This window comes from Phyllostomus discolor, chromosome 8 (assembly GCF_004126475.2).
Source record: "Phyllostomus discolor isolate MPI-MPIP mPhyDis1 chromosome 8, mPhyDis1.pri.v3, whole genome shotgun sequence".
NCBI classification, from domain to species: Eukaryota; Metazoa; Chordata; class Mammalia; order Chiroptera; family Phyllostomidae; genus Phyllostomus; species Phyllostomus discolor.
Window position 1 is genome coordinate 80,575,251 of NC_040910.2, and position 20,132 is coordinate 80,595,382.

Sequence of the window (20,132 nt, forward strand, 5' to 3'; positions counted from 1 at the left end):
CCTTAGTTATTGCTCCAGTAGACAGGAAGAAAGTTACAGGTGGATGCTAAGGAGGGTACGAGTTGCCTTGCAAGGTAGATAACTTCATTTATAAATGAGGTGGATGGGGCACTTGAACAAACCTAGAGTGTTCTGAATGATGTGGGGTGATGTGGGGTTTTAAGGTTTTTAAGTACCTCAACTCAGATGCCCCATCCAAAGTGTCAGAATCTCACTTCCTCCCACTACAGCCCTGACCTTGGCAGAGCAGACTTGCCAGAGCTGAGAATTCAACCTTTTTGGGTTTCTACTACACTTACAACTAAGTCCTGAGTCTGATCCTCAGTTTTTTTCTTCCCTCATTGATATTGGCTGTTAAGGAGGTACTCTAGCTTTCATCCTTAGCCTTTAAGTGCCGATTCATCACCTTCAACTTTTTATTGTCTTTCTCCCAAGCATAGGTTTACTCCATCAATACCTACCCAATCCCATAGTTCTTAAGTCGCTATTTTCCCCATATTTTAAAAATGCCTGATAGATTGCATCTACCAGAGCGTTCTTGCACCAGCATCCCCTCCCACCCACCCATCCCATCACTGCTGCTGAAAGTTTTAACACTTGTATTGCTCCAGCATGCCAGGGCCTATCAGGGCTTCACCTGCCAGCTGGCCAGCAGGTGACTCAGCTCCTCTGGATCAGACCACACTCCTTGGACTAATTGGTTTAATTCAGAATCTCTGGAAAACCAACTGTGAAGTGGAGATTTGCAAGCAGGAAAATTTATTAGTAACACCCTTGGGATCAATGCTGTGTGGGAGTGAAAAGAATAGGACTGAGCAGAAAGAGAAGTTGAACTAAATCTAGTCACAGCAAAGCCCTCAGTTATTCCCCTGGGAGCTGTTCCCTTAAGAAAGAGTGCTTCAGCTCTGGCTGGTGTGGCTCAGTGAGTTGAGTGCCAGCCTGCAAGCTGAAAGGCTGCTGGTTTGATTCCCAGTTGGGGCACATGCTTGTTGCTGGCCAGGTACCCAGTTAGGGGTGTGAGAGAGGCAACCACACACTGGTTTGCTCATCCATCATGTTTCTCTCCCTCTCTTTCTCCTTCCCTTCCCCTCTCTATAAAAAAATAAATAAATAAAATAGTAAAAAAAAAAAAGAAAGAAAGAGCCCTTCAGTGTGGCCCCACCTTGAGGCTGCATCTGCCAATCATTTGTGTGCCCTTTCCTGAAGCCTGGTGTGACTTGGCTAAGGTAATTCTCTTGTTGAGGCCAATTCTTGGAAAGGGACTCAGATGAGAGCTGTTGGCCACTGACATTCCCAGCAGTTGGAGAAATGGGCACCACAGTCCTGAGGAGTTGAGTGTTCCTTGCTATGGTGGAGGAGTGGGGAGTGGGAAGAATGGAGGGAATGCTAGTGGAATAAAGTGAAGAAAAAATTGTCGAAGACTATTACATGACCAAAAAATAGAGAAGGCTCTGTCTGGTGTGGCTCAGTGGCTTGGATGCCGGACTTCGAGCCAAAAGGTCATTGGTTTGATTCCTGGTCAAGGCACATGCCTGGATTGTGGGCCAGGTGCCCACTTGGGTGCGTGTGGAGGCAACCACACATTGATAGTTCTCTCCCTCTCTTTCTCCATTCATTCTCCTCTCTCCAAAAAGTAAAATAAAATCTTAAAAAAAAAAAAACAGAGAATGAATAAATGAGGTGCATTTGAAACTACATCAAACAAAGACTAGTAGTTTCCCCGAATACTCCTGTATTGGACAGTGCAGAACGGAGGATGTTAGGAGACAACTCCACTCCTATCCTACTCTGAAGCCTGTGTCTTTCCACTAGACCAGAGCAGGTCAAACTGGTAGTCCACGGGCTAAAGTCAGATAGCAAGTGCATTTTGTTTGGATGCACAGTATTTTTAAAAAATGTGAATTGGCTGCCACTGTGCAAAAATTGGAAGAGTTTATGTATAAGTTCATATCTCCAGTGTGCAATAACTGGGAAGACCTAGCAACACTGTGTCAATATTCCTGCATGGCAGTAACTGACTAGAGTTGAGTGACAGTTTCCCTTTTATGTGGGGAGGGGGAGATGTGTTCCTTAGTTCACCAAGGTCTCTATGCATTACATTCTTTGGCATTTGTGGTTGGAATTTCTGCTATACTCTGCACTGATAACACAGTGCATGATACATATAATAGGTATTTGGGTACTGTGTACTGATTCAGTGGAAATGAGTGAATTTAATTGGAGAGAAAGCTGGGATGAAGTCTAGACCTCTAAGCGTAATGAGAGGCTTGGCACTCAGGGGAAGCAAGAGAGAACAGCAAGTGCAGATTAGGATGAATTAATGATGTGCCGGCTGGAGTGTGAGTAAAGCAGGAAGAGCAGAGGGCTGAGGCCTGATGTCTTACCCTAGAGTTAGAGAGGAATGGGGAATCAGGAAAGAAACCAGAGGAAGAGAAGAAAGAGAGGCACAGAGGGACCTCAGCCATGGAACACCACTGGAGTCAAAGGAGCTGCACCCAGGTTTAGGCAGCTGCACCCAGTCTAGTGCAGAAGATGAAGGGAATAGACAGGCAAAAAGCCATGGCAATGGGAAAGTAATTAGGGACTTTCAGAGGAAGTGTGACAAAAAGACAAGAGAGTTGGGGGTCTGGAAGTTTAGCAGCGAATAAGCAGCATTGGTATGCTCTCTGGGGGTATGAATGAGAGCCTTTTCAGGGGTCTTAGCTGGAGAAGGCATAGACAAACATTCATTTAATATTCATCCTTTTCTTCAGCATTGTCATCATTTCTGACATCATCCAAAAGAAATTAGTCATTATTCTTGTTGCATTTTTAAAGAGTGGACTGAAGAACTATCCAGACTTTGTCCTCTTGTTCTAGTGGAATGAAATATTAATTAATTTAGCATGTATTTTGGACAATCACCAGCCAGTAGAGACTGGATGCTTCTCTCATAGACATATCTATGTGTACATGGGCTCTTGGCTTTCTGGATTTTTCTGTGGTAAAATTAAAATTCTAGTTTTGCTCTGCCTTTTCATTCAGTATCCTTCTATGTGGCCTAACAGGCTACTAATTAGTGTATGCCCAGAATATGTAGACTCATTTTAACATTAGCCTAAGTAGAGAATATAGAGGAAGATAAACCTAAAAATAACTCATTACAAAGTTCATGTTGGATGTAGACAGATCATCCATTGTCTTGGATGTAATCCTTTTCCTGGAAAACCACTGTGACCAATTTCACATGGAATAATTTCAATTCTGGCATTAGGGGCGTAGGGAACACCTTGTTGTAGGAGAGCTACAGTCTGTTTCTATTGTCTTTGGAGTCAAACCACCTGGGTTTTACATCTTTACTCTGCCTCCTACCAACTCCGTGACTTAAGGCAAATCCCAGACCTCCTGTGACCTAGCCTCATCAGTTAGATGAGGTTGATACCTATCGGAAAGGCCCATTGAAAGTCTTAAATGAGAAGATGTGTTGAATTAATGCCTGTCCACGCTCTTAAAGGCTTTTTAGAGGGTGGTGAAACTTGAATCTTTCTATTTGCAACCGTGTAAAAGTTTTATTAACTTGGTGCCTATCAGTCCAACAGAGGAAGTTTGCACTGGGATTCCGGAGTCTGAGTACTTTGCTATTGGATCTAACATAGGCATTTAAGAGATCGTTTAAAAAACACACACAAAACTGATACTCCCTTGGACTTGCTTCTGTTTCTCGTAGTAACTACGAGGGACCTCGAAACCTGAGGTGTGGTCTTACTGTTTTTGTGAGAGCTTAAGGCAGAGAGGGGATCAGCATAGCTTTCCTGCCCAGAATAGTGACATCCGTCTGCAAACTGGGAGAAATGTTAGCCCTAGGGCGCTCTAACTTCCAACCCCGGGAGCAATCCAAACCCGGAGGCCGGCGGGGGAGGGGAAGGCTGGTGTGTTGCTGGGGATGGAAGCGGATGCTGCCGGGTCAGCTCAGACTTTGGCCCGCAGCATCAACAGCGAGAGTCTAGGTAAGCCTGGCGGCTATAAGGGACGCGCGCCGCCGGGCCGGGAGGAGTCAGGTGACGTCACCTCCAGGAGGACTCGCTTTTTCATTAATGAAACCGGCCGGCGCGGGCGCATGCGCGGCAGGCCCCCTTCCCTCTCGCTTCCCCCTCCCCTTTCCCAGCCGCTCTCTATCTCTAGCTCGCTGGTTCTCCCTCTCCCCGGGCGGTGGAAAGGATCCCACTTCCGGTGGGGTGTCATGGCGGCGTCTCGGACTGTGATGGCTGTGGGGAAACGGCGCTAGTGGGGAGAGCGACCAAGAGGCCCCCTCCCCTCCCCGGGTCCCCCTCCCCCGCCCCCCTCCCCCTAGCCTCCTCGCCAACGCCCCCTTCCCCTCTCCCCCTCCCAGCTCGGCGCAGGCCCCCCATCCCCACCCCCGTGGGAACGTTCGGAGCCTGCACTCCTCAGACCCTCTCTTCGACTCTTCCCTCACCTCAGCCCCCGCTCCCCACCCTCTTCCTTGCTCAGGGCGCCGGCCGCCCCGTCCCTCCGCCGCCCCCCGGCCGCGGGGAGGACATGGCCGCGCACAGGCCGGTGGAATGGGTCCAGGCCGTGGTCAACCGCTTCGACGATCAGGTAACGGGCCGTGGCGGGCGGGAGGTGGGAGCAGTGTGGGGGTGGGGAAGGAGTGGGTGAGGGAGGAAGGAGCAGCCGCCTCCCCCGCGGCTGCCTCAGGCGCTGGAGGAAAGGAAGGGGGGACTAGTGGGGGTGGCCTAGGGGGAAGTGCGGGGAAGGAGGGGACCGCCGGTAGTCGAGCTCTCTTTCCCACCTAAGTCGGGGAGTGGGGCCTTTTCCCTGGCCGCCCCCCCACGGACCCTCTATCCGTATTATCTCAGCCCATCTGCTTGCTAATAAGGATGAGTGACCTGGGGGCGCTTTCTGGGGCTCTCCATCTGGATTTAATCATTCCCGCCTTACTTTTCTTTTTGAACGAAGGTGGGTAACATTTAGGGGTTCCCTCTTCCCTCAGTGGACCTCCCAATTGGGGGTGAGCAACTGAAGGCACCCCCAAGGCCCGTCTTGTGTACCCCCAATAGGAGAACGGTAACACCCCGCCCCTCCCCCAGTTCCTTCAGCTTCCTCTCTTGGAGGGGGAAGAGTAGAAGAAATCAGGGACAGCACAGGTTTTCTTACTTTCTGCTCCGCCGTCTCCGCCTGCCCCTGGAGCTTAAATGCACGCGCGCGCGCTCACACACACACACGCACACACTGCGCGTTTTTGTGTCCACACGGCGTCCCCCATATCCTCGTGAGACAGGACTGGCTTTTACATTGGCGTTTGTAGTGGCAACCATGGTTCTTTATCCCTCCTGCTTCTGAAATATTTTTCCCGTTTTTCCTTCCTTGATAATAGCAGTTTCTCCCTTTACTTTTGCCAGGTGTCTGAGACTGTTATTGTTGTTTTCTTGAGTGAGCTTCTTGGGGAGTAAGGGGAGAATGGTGAAAGGCAAGTGGGAAACTGCATCTGAATCTTGACAACAGAGAGCAAAGACAGCTGGGATGTGGTCCTAGAACCCATCATTCTGCTAGTATTTTGTTACTGTTTTTGGGCACCTCTTGGTTGACAAGAGAACTTTCATTGAGACTATGTGGGATGGAAAAAAAAGTTTCGTAGCTTGGGGAGGTGCCTTTTTATTCCCTGAGCTTCCCACAGTAATCCTAGGGCTGGCTGATCAGAATGAATGTGTTCGTAGTCTTTTGTCAATGGGAATTAGTTTAACTTTGTGTTACTGTAGGTAGCTGGGGATGGTTTAAAGGGAATTTTTTTTTTTTTTTTTTTTTTTTTTTTGCAGCTGCAGTTCTACCACGGGCTTTCTGTGATGAGGGAACTATTTTACATTGAGTTAATCTGTTTCGTTTACTAGATGTAATCATCAAACTGATTATGGGAGCTGAATGGAAGGGGGAGGTGGGCTCCACTTTTATTTGATCCATAAATATTTCCTTACAGGCTTCATAGTGTTTCTGATCTACCTAAAAGATATTTGGGAATAGGCAGAGGCATTGAGAAGAAATTTGAGAAGAAACTACATAGATAAAATAGATTCATAGCTCTGGCTGGTGTGGCTCAATGGATTGAGCACCGGTTTGGTTTGCTGGTTTGATTCCCAGTCAGGGCACATTGCCTGGGTTGCCCGCCAGGTTCCCAGTATGGGGCATGTGAGAAGCAACCACACATTGATGTTTCTCACCCTCTTTTTCTCCTTCCCTTTCCCCTTCTGTAAAAATAAAGTATTAAAAAATAGAATTATAAAACCATCAGAGACTTGAAAGTATTGTTTCACCCATCCTTCTGCTTTCAGACCAAAAAGCATTTAAACCAATTATACTGCTAATCTACCTGAGGAAGTAAAATGTTACCCACATATATTAGATTGTATTATTGACAGAACATTAGACTTAAAACTTGATAGGAAAGACTAAAATTTGATAAAAAGGCACATAGCAGAACCCCAAAACTTAACCAGTTTTAAAAGTGATTACTTCCTTAATTAGGGAAATGGCAGTTACAAAGGTGGGCAGCTAGAAGGCTGAAAGGATCAGTGATATACTTAACCTGTCTTTATGATGCTCAACAGTAAGTTTCCAAGTGGAAATTGGCAAATTTTGGGTGTGTATCTTTAAATTGTGGCTCACTAGCTGGGTTATTTAACAAATTAGCATGTTCTTAGATGCCCCGCCTAGCCATGCCCCACCAGTCTCTGTTGAGCTTTGATTCTGAAAAGGGAGTATAAGGAAAACTGTAGTTAAATGAAGGTTTCTTTTTCTTTTTAAGAAGTTTAAAAAAAGCTATCCCCAAATGATGTGTTATAAATGTGTTCATTTAATCACTTATATTTTCCATATCTTGTCAAGTAAAAACAGTGTATAAAACACCCTGCAAAAATAACATTAGAGAATAAACTCTGATTTTTGATTTGTTACAATAGCATATTAGTTGTTATAAACCAAATAAGAATCAGACTGTTTGAGTATGTGGTGTAAAGTTACAGTATAAAATGATTGGCAAATGTCTTGGAAGTTATAAGCCACATGTTAATTGGCCAAATAAATAGATTTGTAAAACTTTGAAGCTGTCTTGGATTAAAAAAAAATCTAGCCTTGTTCTTAAAGCCTGATCTGGCATTTTTATAAGGACTTATAAAGTAGCTGAAAATGAATACTCTTTGAGCAAAGGGTATTATATGGTGAGTAGGGAAAAATGTTTATTTTTTTATTCTGGAACTCAACCTTTTGTAAAAAAAATTCTTCAGCTGGTCCTCAATTGGTTCTCCTCCTGTTCCTCTGCCTTGTCTATCATCTATTTAGTCTTTTTCATGTGCTCTCCTTTCTCTTCGTCTTCAAACTTACTAAGATTTCTTTTGTCTTAAACATTTGGTTGGTCTTATAGCCTTCTGTCTGTGGCTCAATCTTTTTCTCCCTTTTGTTGCCAGATACCTGTTGCCTATGCTGTTTGTCCACCCATTTCCTTCATAACTCTGAAAACTAGCTTCTGCCTTGGCTTTATTTCTGGATTGTTATTTTGTTGAAAGTGATTCCTTCTGGCAAAACAGTGGTTTTTGCTCAATGCCACAGTGGTGTTCCATTACCCCTGGAAACCAGTCTCCTCTAATTTCCAAGACAATACTATCTTGTATGTATACTTGCGGATCTTCATATAGCGATGTTCTCATTGATTTTGGGCAGATATGCTTTCTCTACCATGCTGTGTTGCCTGTTGTTGAACTGGGGATCACAAGCAGGGGTCTGAGTTTTTCCCTGCCTCTGTCCTCTCCATTAGCTCTCTGTGGATCCTAGATTTAATTTTCTTTCCTCATTAGTCAGAAAAGAATTGTCCAGAAAATCTCTAAGGTTCTCTTTTTAGTTTAAATATTCGATAATGTTGATATTTTAACAGCATCTCCCTGAGCCACATCAGTCTGTTGGGAGCTGACCCCACTTAATTTACCAAACTAGTTCTCCTTATGCCTCAGCATGCACCGAGTTCCAGGCAGGTTGGCTGTGTCCCTTCTGCTTATTTCTGCTTCTTTCAGCCTTTGTTTATGCAGACCCTGAATACTTTCTCACTCCTCGTTTGTCCTTTTCTAATTTCTGTTAATCCTTCAATGTGGAATTCAAGCTTGTTTTCCTCATGAAGTCCCTCCTGGACTAAACTCACTGCAATCTCACTTGGTGTGCTTGTTACTTGGGATTCTGCAGAACCACCCAGAAAGGTTTCTCCCCCTCTAAAGGGTTGGTTGAACACAGCTTAGCATTGTCCCCCCCCTTCTTTTTATCAAATAGAGTGTAAACTTTGTGAAAAGTAAGAAGCCTCTGTTTGAATTCACTTATAATCACCCCAGTGCCCACCCACGAGTGGACAGTGTGTCATTGATGGAATGTTTTTCACACGGTTCCTGGTTGAAAGGTAGACTGGCTAAAATAAGTGGCAATATTGGCTTTGTTACAGTTATTAAATAACCAAATTTTAATTTAGTTTTAATAATAGTCTAAGTCTTACAAGTTAAGTGATATTTTAACTAGGAATAATTTCTTTTTTGTTTTTTAAGGAGCTCTAAGGAGGAACTTGTCCATATTTACGTATCTTCCTTCAGAGCATGTTTTTTGGATCAGGTTTCAGATGTGATTAATTACCTTTGTGAAATTAGATTTTTCACTTATTTTTTAAAACATATTTTATTTATTGATTCAAGAGGGAGAGAGAAAGAAACATCAATTTGTTTTTCTACTTACTTATGTATTCATTGGTTGCTTCTATGTGCCCTGACTGGGGATTGAACCTACAACTTTGTTGTATTGGGACAGTGCTCTGACCAATGGAGCTACCCCACCAGCACAGATTTGTCACTTACTTTTAGTGATACCTCTACATAACGAAAAATTTTTATAGTCATCTGATAGGATAATGGAAGTGAAATACTTTGAAACATTTTAAATTGTTCAAATGTAAGATTTATACATTTTGTTTACAGCTTACTATCTGTTGTGTTTTCACTAAATAAGGGAGATTGACTAGTCTCTGGGTAGTGCTCTGCTATGTACCTTGGCTGGTGCATACTTTAGCATTCACTAACAAATACTTAGATAACATATCATGGTAGCAAATCCTTTTGTAACATATTATGGATGTCCATAATCTGTTTTCTTGCCTTATCATCTAATTTGTGGCATATGTACAATATATAATATGGGTCTTCAAATTTGGGAAGTGTAATAGAAAATGTTATAAGGTGTTCTGTGACTTGGGCCAGCAGTATTGTTACATTAGATTTTAAACATTCCTACACTTATTTTATTTGACTTTTTGACAAATAGGAAATTAGGTTCTAAAATCTGCTTTATTATTATTTTTTTTTTATTGTGTTTAGCTTGGAGAATTTTGTCCTTAAAGGAATCTTTAGGTTAGTGATATAATAAGTAGTCATGCCTTATTTTGCATCTTTGTTCTTTAAATTACTCAGACTGCTATGGGGCATGTTTGGTTTTGCCTTTCAAATTTGGTGTTGTGGGGTTCTGTATAGACTATATTATTGCATTATAACAACATGCTTTTAAGGGTGAACAGTGTATTAATTAAAAACGGGTTTTGCACATGTGCTCTCCAGGCTTCTGCCCATTCTTCATTAGGGGTTTTGTGTCCGTATATAAGACAAGGGATAAGAGGTATGGAAAGACTCATTTTTTCTTTTTTTAAAGGAGAGTGTTGTATAGAAGAAACAGAAGGGGAGGTTTGTGGTCAGCTTAAACTGTTAAAAGGCTGAGAATCAATACCGAAGTAGAATATGGGCGTCTTAAGCTCTTTCTTTGCAGAGGATTGACTTGTATTTATAAAAGCATTGGCATTTCATCTGTCTTTTAGAATACCCCATTCATTTTCTTGGGGGTAGAGAGAGAAAGATGAGACTTTGTTTTGACCTTGAAGAGTAGAAAAATTAAGGTGTTTTATATTGTAGTGACTGTGAATTAAGTTTAAGGTTTCAGTAACTTGTACATTTCTATATTGTACTCTATGGTAGAGCCTTCAGTAAACAGAGCACTCTCAGGTTGTGCTGAAGAAAATTTTAACATTGTAGAATATAAATAACTGGAATTGATAGTGTCCTTATTTTAGTTTCTTTAGGTACACACCTATTTGATCACTTCAGGAGTTACATGCCTGTGATAATATAGTTATATTATTTGGTTCTCTGAGTGTGGTTTTTGAGCCATTCACTGTATCATCAAAAGAGCTTCTGTTGAGACAAGCAAGCCCCAAGCTAATATGGAATCCCATCCAATTGTAATGAAGAATTGGAATTATCCTCTAAAACTTTACATATTTTTACTATAAATGGTACTAATTACTTTGCAGTAGCAGTAACTTGAGGTGCAAACTTCCAGATTGCATATTTTCTTTAAACCACAGCCTGGCACTCTTTTGGTTTGGCTCAGAGTTGTCACTACAGCCTACAAGCTGCTGCCTGCCCCTGTTCATATTTTACAGCTTTGAGTGTCTTACCCTGTTGAATTTCAGAGAACTTACCTTTTATTGATGAAACCCTTCCCCCACCTCCACTTCACATCCTCCCCTAAACCACCACCCCCCCCCCCCAGCAGGGTGTTCTATCTAGGGGCAAGCAGCACGCAGTTAATTTAGAACATAGCGGGACTTTTAGAAATTTACTTAAAGAACTTTTAGTTTATTATTAATCATAGTTTTATACCCAGATAATGGTCTTGTGGGTAATTATGGCTCCTAACAATCTTAAGTGACCCTTCTCTCTTTAATTGTTGACAGCTTTCCTTGGGTAGTCTTCATAGGATTTGGGCATGAGAAAGCAACTCTCACCACCTCAGATTTGTGATGGCAGTGTACTATGTATTGCATAGTACAAAGAGCTTTTGACTGCAATGCTTGGTGTGGCCTTGGGCAAGTCAGTTAACCTCTCTGAACTTTAATTTTCTATGTCGTCATCTGTAAAATGGGGGTAATTCCTGCCCTACTCCCATCATGGCTTGTTTAGTGTCTTAGGTATGAATCTTTTACATGAAAGGAAGCTATAAAGTTAGTCATAAAAGTTTATTACCATTATTATCATCCTGTGCAGGAGTTTTTCTATTGAGTATTATTCTACTCCGCTTCAGGAAAAAAATAAAACCAGAGAGGCAAAATAACTTGTTCAGATCATGTGACGTGTAATTAGTTGAACTTAAGCAGGAACGTGGGTGTCTTAATCCTTAGAGCAGTAACTGGTCAATAAATGGAGCTTTATAAAAAAACTATTTTCTGAACAGATAGCATAAATATGTAAAGTGAGGAATGTATCTTTTGATTCTTCACGTAAAGAAGAGATGTTAGATTTACCTTTTATGTTCATATGAGAGTGTCTGGAAATCTTTTATGATTGGTTGTGTGTTAGAAATAGACACAGGTTTCGATTATATCCTTGATTTCATTATCATTCTTCTTTTCACTTTATCAAAGTTTCTTGGGTTGTTAGAGGAAGTTGTAGCATCGCTCCCCTTTTATTTAGATTTATAACATTGCGTTGTACTCACTGCAGGTTTTTAGGTGAGGAGAGTTGACTCCTGAAGGTGAGAGAATAAAATTTGTGAGAACACCCATAGGAGTGTCCGCAGTTATAAATATGAGATTATGTATTTTTTTTCATTATTTTATCTTGGCATTTCACAGTCTGGTTTTGTAAAGTTGGTTTTCAGACTCTTAAGAACATTCCACTTAGGATTTGATTAAACTTGAGGCAACCTTTTAAATTTTGGTAGTGCTCCAATTTTAACTTTTTAAATTTTTAAATTCTGAGTGCTCCGTCCTATTGGATTTCTGGGTATGTTTTTCTTTTCCTCTCAAAATCATTTGTCTTGACTTTTGGAGTGTTTTTCCAATTCTCCTGCCTTTACAGTGCCTTTTCCTTCTGTCCTTGCTCAGGGCTGGGAAAATGTTTTGCCTTTGTGCTCTAGGCAGCTCTTCTTCCTTTGGACTGAGTGGGGGGACAGAAGCATTTGTATTTCCTGTTAGGCTTCACTTTTTGGCTTCTAATACCTGAATTTTCAGTTGGGAGTGGGAGAGAGAGATTTTGTTTTGGTCACCTGTTGTCAACAAAGATCACTGAAGGTCTGTGCTCTGGGTTCTGCCCTGACACAACTGCTTCACAATGTTATGTAAATGTCTTAAATTTTGAGCTGTTTTGTTATCTATAAAACAGGAGAAATATGATCTGACATTCCAAAACCTTTATAATTCTTAAAATGGATGGATTTTTGTTCCGTGTTTTAAAGAGTCAGTCCTCTGATTGAAAAAATTAATTCTAGGCATCTGAATTATTTAAGTCCACTTCTGCAATAGCCCTGGCAGATGATTATCCAACCTCTACTTGAACATTTTTTTTAAAATACAGTGGTAATTCATGTTTATGGTAGAAATATGGAAATGCCACAAAATCACACACAAAAAGTAAAAATCATTTATAATACCACAATTCAGAGAAAACCACAGTTAAAATTTTGGTGTATGTAATTAAATGTGCTCCTTCTGAAATCACACTGCCTGAGTTTGAATTCTGGGGCTCAGGCTATGCCACCGCTTACTAGCTCTTGGTCAAGACTCAAGTTCTTCAAGCCTCAGCTTCTTCACCTGTAAAATAGGATCATTTACTATTGTTAGTATGTACACGCAGATGATTGTGAGATTTAAATTAGGAAATATATGTAAAGCGTGTGGCACAGTTTCTGGTACATTGAAGGAACTCAGTAAGTGTTAGCTACCGTTATTAATGTTAGGTTGTTGGAACTGAGTGAGACCCGTTGTTTTATATCTGCTTTTTTAGCATAGCAGTATAATCTGAACATCTGCCTGTATGAATAATTTTCTTTTATAGTTAAAAACTTCAAGGGATTATGTGTAATTTTAATTTTCCTTAATATTTAAAGAATAAATTTGGAATTTTTGTATTGAACATCTTTTGCCCTTAGGGTGACCAGGGATACTACATCTGAAGGTAACCCATTCCATCAGTAGAATTGTAATTGTTAGAAACTCTTCCCTTAAATTGAGACTCATCGGTTTTATTAGATTAGTAAACATTTAAATGTCTACTGTTTGTGGTAGATGCCAAGCATTGTGTTAAGTGTTGGGAAAATAAAGACGAGACATGGTTCTTGGTCTCAAGGAACCTGAAGTCTAGTAAGGGAGAAAGACAGTAAGAAAGTTAACGGTGAATATAGATGTGTAGAGTACATTGTGTCTATGTAAGAGTAGCGCTTGATTTAGACTGGGCGGTTAGGGAGACCTTGTCAGCAAAAGCAAAGCCTGGGTTGAGTTGAGAATTTTGTAGGGTCTTTTTTGCCATACTGAAATGTTTAAACTCTCTTTTGAAGGCTTGAGCACATATAATTTCACTTAATGGCTTATCCTTTAGTGGGAAAGATTGAGGAATATAATAAAGGCAAATGATCATATGAGGTACCATAGTGGTAGAAGAAGATAGAGATCTAAATTCAGGTGGTGGAATTAGGGACTGAGATGGTAGGGAAAGAAAGAATGGGTGTGATTTATAATAAGTAGCTGTTGGGGTGAATGAGAGAGAGTGGGCAGTATTAAGGACACAACTGAATTTGGAGACCATATCTTTGGTGTGGTCACAGTCACTAAAATTGAGGAGATCAAGGAAGGTTGAGGACCAGAGGTTGGATTGGGTGCTCCACCTTGACATTGAAGTCACCTAGATTAGGGTTGCCAGATTTAGCAAGTGGAAATATAGGCTGCCCAGTTAAATGTGAGTTTTAGATAAACAATGGATAAGTATTTAGTATAAGTATTTCTCAAATATTGCATGGGATATATTTATATTAAAACATTACTCATTTATTTGAATTCAAATTTAATTGGGAGTTCTGTGTTTTATCAGGTGACATTAACCTAGATGAAGATACCCAGATGGTGGAGGATGTGAGGTAGGGGAGAAACTGAGCCAGGATCCAAACTGTTTTGATGATGGGGGAAAATATCTAGAAAGTTGGTAGGTCAGTGTGACAAGGTTTGTTGGTGAGGAGCACATGAGTCATGAGCTGTAAGGAAGAGTGGGAAGAGCAGAAAAGTGGGATTTGGCCTCCTTGAGTCTTCTTATTATTCCTAATTCTATCTTCTGTAACTCTTAAGAATAACTTTGTCCTTTTACTTTAAAAATATTTGAAGACAAATCTTATGTATTCCCTAGGTTTTTTCCCCCCAGAAAAATATTACACATTCAACCATTCCTTATAGGACATAATTTCAAGACATCTCACTGTGCTGGTTATTTGCTTCTGGGTGCAATGGTGGTCAATACTCAGACATACCATTTTTAAATTTTTTCTCTCAATATTTTTGTACATGAGAGTGTTATGGGAGAATTAAAAAGTGGCATAAAGATGCCAGGCTTCAGGCGCACTGATTTTCAGTGTTCATCTGATTACCAGGACAGTAAACCTATCAAAGAATGTTAATTGGCATGTGTGTGCATGTCTGTTTTTTTTAAGTTTCATTATAAATTTCAAACTTATACGAAGTAGAGCTGATTGTAAATGAATCCCCATGTAGCCATTGCCCAGCTTCTACTCAGTTTTATTTCATCGCACTCCGGCCCATTTCCTGCCCAGCCCCTCTCCTTCATTGGGAAGCAGTCCCAGTTACCATCTCATTTCAGCCTGACTACTCCTTATTATTTATTTTTTTTGCTGCTCGTTTTCTTTTTTCTTAAATTTTTAAAAAAATTTTTCAGTTATAGTTTACATTCAGTATTATTCTGTATTAGTTGCAAATGTGCAGCAAAGCAGTTAGAAAACCGTGCACTTTGCAGAGCGGTTCCCCCGCTGCTTCAGGTACCCACCTGGCCCCATACATAGTTGTCTTGATACTATTGGCGATATTACCTGTGCTGTAATCTGCATCTCTGCGACTGTTCTGTGACTACCAATTTGGACTTCTTAATCCCTTCACCTTTTTCATACAGCCCACCAGACCCCCTGCCCTCTGACAACTGCCATTCTATTCTCTGTATCTATAAGTCTGTTTCTATTTTGTTTATTTTGTTCATTAGATTCCACATGTAAGTGAAATCATATGGTATTTGTCTTTTTCTGTCTGACTTTTTTCAGTTAGCATAATACCCTCTTCCATCACGGCATGACTTACTCTTAACTCATTCGGATTTTAAGAGCTGTGTGATATGAAAACAGTATTCAATTAAGAATCAGAAAAACTCAAGTTTGAGTCTTAATTTCCTGAAAGGAAAAAGAAGAATGAGTTAACCTGGGCAAATCAAGCTGTCTGAACCCTAGATTCCTAATATTTTGAAGAGTTTGTGTGTGGGTTAGGAGGGGACATAACACTACCTGCTTTTTTTCCCCACAAAGATATGAGGTTTTGATATATAAGAAGGCACTTTGTAAATTCTAAATTTAAAGTGAAAGCATTCTATACAGGTAGGAGTTCAGTGTTGTGAGCAGATGCTCCTTCTCTAAGTGCTAAGAGGTTATCTGCAGAATAATCAGTCTTAAAATTATTTGGATGTTGACATTACATGAAGTCCATAGTCCTGAAATCACCTTTCCCCTTTCCCCACCCTTGAGTCCTAATTGCACACTGTTATCTTCCCAGTGTGGCACCTTTCTGTTTGTCACGACTTCTGAAAGTTCACTGACAGCATGTCTCTCATCACATGTCTAAATTTTCACCTGTACTCTTGGATTAATTCACGTAGACTTGAATTCACATAATGCAAGTGGGGTTGTTAAGCTTTATGTAAGCTGATGGTTTTTAGTAACCTTCAAATTTGAAGACCATTTTATTTTCTGCTAGAACAAGAAGTAAAATTGAATCGAGTAGTTCTGCTTTTAATCTCTTGGTATTAAACCATATACTCTAACTAGTGGTTCATAACCTTCCTCCTCTTCTTGACCTTAGCATAGTTTTAAAAGCCTTTAAATATCTATTTAACCTATTATCTTTAAAGTTTTTAGTTATTCTGAACTTTTAAACTATTTTTATACTCGTCTATCAATTTTACCATTATATATAGCATATGTTTTTTTCTTAAATGTCCTTATAAATATTGAACTCAGAGGGGAGGGGAGAGGACAACCAACTGGTACAGGCAAATTAGTTTCTTTAGATATGCCAGCTCTACCATATTGCTTAAGATTTTTGTTAAAAGTACAGATTTCCTGTTCCTATTGTACACCTATGAGTTCTAGAGGTATGGACAATGGGTTGCAGTTTTAAAATATCTCCCCAGGTCATTTTGTCATAAAACTGGGTTTGTGAATCATGCTGTATGACATGCAGGGAGACTTTAGTTTCTGGGTGGTTGTTAGTAGGTCACAGCACAGTCATCTGTATTACTGTGACAAACAGAAAAAAACTAGATGAACTTTTAAAACCTCATTTAAAAAAAATATTGGAGGGTTTCCCTGGCTGGATAGCTTAGTTGGTTAGAGCGTCATCCCAATATGCCAAGGTTGGGATTTGATCCGGTCAGGGCACATACAAGAGTCAACCAATTGAATGCATAAATAAGTGGAACAATAAAAATTGATATCTCTCTATCTTTCTCTCTCTTTGCCCCCTTCCCCCTCTCTCTCCCTCTCTTTCCCCTCTCTAAAAATCAGTAAATAAAAAATTAAAAAATATTGAAGGGCTATAGAAATGATGAGGGCTAGATGAATTAAAATTCTGGAGACAGAGGAGCCCTTTTTAAGGTGAGAAGCAGATTGCTGACTCTGGACACAGACCAAAGAAAAAGGGTGAACCAGTGGCTAACTGCAGGATAGCTCTCACATAGTTCAATTCCTGAATGGATTGAAATGATTAGCTGGTCTCTCATCCTTTTTGCCTGATAGAGTAAATGGAGAACTCTCACCAGGAAGACATATTCTGGAGTTTTTTTTTTAAAGTATATCTTAATTGATTATGCTATTATAGTTGTTCCAATTTCCCCCCTTTGCCCCCCTCTGCCTGGTACCCCTTCCCTCCAGTGATCCCCCACCCCTTCTTAGTTCATGTCCATGGGTGGTGCATATAGTTCTTTGGCTACTCCATTTCCTATACTATTCTTAACATCCCCCTGTCTATTTTGTACCTACCAATTATGCTTCTTAATCCCTGTACCTTTTCTCCCATTTTCCCTCTTCCCCCTTCTGCCTCTGAGCTGATAATCCTCCAGATGATCGCCGTATCTATGATTCTCTTCTGTTCTCCTTATTTTTGTCATTTTAGATTCAACTGTTGATAGTTGTGAATTTATTGCCATTTTAATGTTCACAGTTTTTTATCTTTTTCTTAAATAAGTCCCTTTAACATTTCATATAATAAGGGCTTGGTGATGATGAACTCCTTTAGTTTTACCTTGTTCGGGAAGCACTTTGTCTGCCCTTCCATTCTAAATGATAGCTTTGCTGGATAGAGTAATCTAGGTTGTAGGTCCTTGCTTTTCATCACTTGGAATACTTCTTGTCAATCCCTTCTAGCCTGAAGAGTTTCTTTTGAGAAATCAGCTGATAGTCTGATGGGAACTCCTTTGTGGGTAATTGTTTCCTTTTCTTTTTCTGCTTTTAAGATTCTCTCTTTATCTTTAACCTTTGGCATTTTAATTATGATGTGTCTTGGTGTGGTCCTCTTTGGGCCCAACTTGTTTGGTACTCTCTGTCCTTCCTAGAATGGTATGTCTATTTCCTTCACCAAATTAGGGAAGTTTTCTTTCATTATTTTTTTAAATAAGCTTTCAATTTCTTGTTGTTACTTTTCTCCTTCTTGCATCCCTGTGATTTGGATATTGATACATTTGGAGATGTCCCAGAGTCTTTTTATTCTGTACTCATTTTTTTGAATTCCTTTTTCTTCTTGCTCTTCTGGTTGAATGCTTTTTTCTTATGTTCCAAATTGTTGCTTTGATTCTTGGCTTCATTCCCTCCATTGTTGGTTCCCTGTAGATTTTTCTTTATTTCACTTAACATTACCTTTGTTTCTTCCTGGGTCTTTTTTATGCTGTTGAAGTATCCAGTGGATTCCTTAGGCATTGTTATCACTAGTGTTTTGTACTCTGTATCTGATAGGTTGCTTATCTCCATTTCATTCTTCTTCTGGAGTTTCGTTCTGTCCATTCATTTGGGCCATATTTCTTTGTCTCCTCATTTTGGGAGCCTCCTTGTGTTTTTTTCTGTGTATCATGTAGAGCTGCTTTGACTCCCTGTCTTAGTAGCGTGGACTATTATAGAAAAGCACACCTGTAAGTTGTATAGGGCGGAGCCTTAGGTAATCACTGGGGTGGGGCAGCCCCTGTCTCTGTGTGGGGGAGGGCTCAGAGAGGGGACTGTGTCGCTGTCTGGCCTCTGGAATTTTGTCTTGGAGGGAGCTGTCTCCTCGTACTTGCCCTGTAACCAGTCACTTCAATTTTTCCCCATATACCATTGGTGCCCTTCCAGCTGTTGCCCTGGTGTTGAATCTCAAAGGGGGTGAGTCTGTGTTAGTCCTGAGTCCATTGTGGGCGCTTTAAGAGGAGTCTCCTGAGAATCCCAGTTTCTTCTGCCACCTCAACCCTCTCTGTTTTTTTTTTTTTTTAAGATTTTATTTATTTACCTTTAGAGTCAGGGGAAGGAAAAAGGAAAGGGAGAGAAACACCAATCCATTACCTCTTGTGTACACCCGACTGGGGACCTGGTCTGCAACCCAGGTACATGCCCTGACTGGGAATTGAACCAGTGACCTTTCAGTTCACAGGCTGGCACCCAGTCCACTGAGCCACACCAGCCAGGGCCCCAGTGTTTTTTACAGACAGAAGTTTTGGGGACTTCTCTTCCTGGCGTTGGAACCCTGGGCTGGGTGATCTGGTCTGGGATCCCTCGCTCCTGAGGTATCCCTCACAATTTTTGTTCACCACACCTGACTGTGGGACCGCCCATTCTGCCTCTCTGCTCCTCCGCATGCATCTTCCTGCCTCTCTACATCTCTTTGAATGTCTCCACATTTCCACACCCCTTACCTGTCTGAATGAATGTGGCTTCTTTAAATCTTTGGTGGTCAAAGTTCTAAATAGCTCGATATTCTGACAAATCTGGGTGATATTTGTTTGTAGTCTGGTTGTAATTTTTGCTCTAGTTGTGTGAGAAGGTGAAGCATGTTTACCTATGCCTCTATCCTGACCAGAAGTCCCACTATTCTTTATTCTAAAAAAGTGGATAAACAGGTCAATTTAATGTATACTATTTCAGTTCCAGTAGAGCAGGGCTTTTGTCTGTCTTGTTTACTGCTTTACTCCCAGGGCTTTTACAGTGCCTGGCACATTGAATATAAAACCCACAGTATCCGAAATTAATTATTCACTGGGTGGATTCAGTAGCAGATTATACACCACAAAAGGCTAGATTAAAGAACCTGTAGACAAGTCAATAGGAAATACTCAATTTGTAACACAGGAAGATAAAAGAATGGAAAAGGTACAACAGAACCTGAGATATGTGGGACACTAAAAAGTCAAATAATGTGAATTAGAGACCCAGACCCAGAAGTAGAGAAGAGAGAGTAGCGTGGAAGCACATATTTGAAGTAATAGTGTTAAGAAATTTTCCAAAACTGATGAAAGACATTAACCCAGAGATCAAGTGGTTTAGCAAAGCCCAGCAGGATAAATAGAAAGGAAGGTACACTTACACATATGTTAATTGAACTGTTGAAACTCTTAACAGCAACCAGAAGGAAAAAAAAAGATACATCACTTTCAAAGTGGCGATAATATAACTGGTGACTGCCTTTTGAACACAGTGGTTGAAACTGGGAAATAATGGAAAGACATTTTTAAAGTGTTGAAAGAAAAAAGTGCCCAGTTGGAATTCTATTCCCAACAGAAATATCCTTCAGAAATAAAGATGTTTTTAGACAAAATCTGAGAGACTTAATCACCAGCAGATCTCTATTATAAGAATTACCAAAGGAAGTTCTTTAAGGAGGGACATGTCTAAAGTATAAGGATACATTTTTTAAAAAAGATTTTATTTATTTGTTTGTTTGTTTATAGAGAGAGGGGACAGGAGGGAGTAAGGGAAAGAAACATAGATGTGAGAGAGAAACATCAGTCGGTTGC

The 20,132-nt window shown here is 40.6% G+C and overlaps 1 protein-coding gene across 9 annotated transcripts in view; it reads left to right on the top strand.

The window, feature by feature from the left end:
• The first annotated feature begins 4,160 nt into the window (after positions 1-4,160).
• Positions 4,161-20,132, top strand: part of NF1 (neurofibromin 1) — a 226,277-nt gene continuing 210,305 nt past the window's right edge. For 5 of the 9 annotated variants that reach the window (XM_036033384.1, XM_036033379.1, XM_036033378.1 and 2 more), the window contains exon 1: positions 4,162-4,596. In XM_036033384.1, the coding sequence (XP_035889277.1) occupies positions 4,537-4,596 (60 nt within the window). In that variant the 5' untranslated portion in view covers positions 4,162-4,536. Of the gene's footprint in view, positions 4,597-20,132 lie in introns of all 9 variants that reach the window. The other 4 variants (XM_036033381.1, XM_028519443.2, XM_036033383.1 and 1 more) reach the window with 3 other exon arrangements.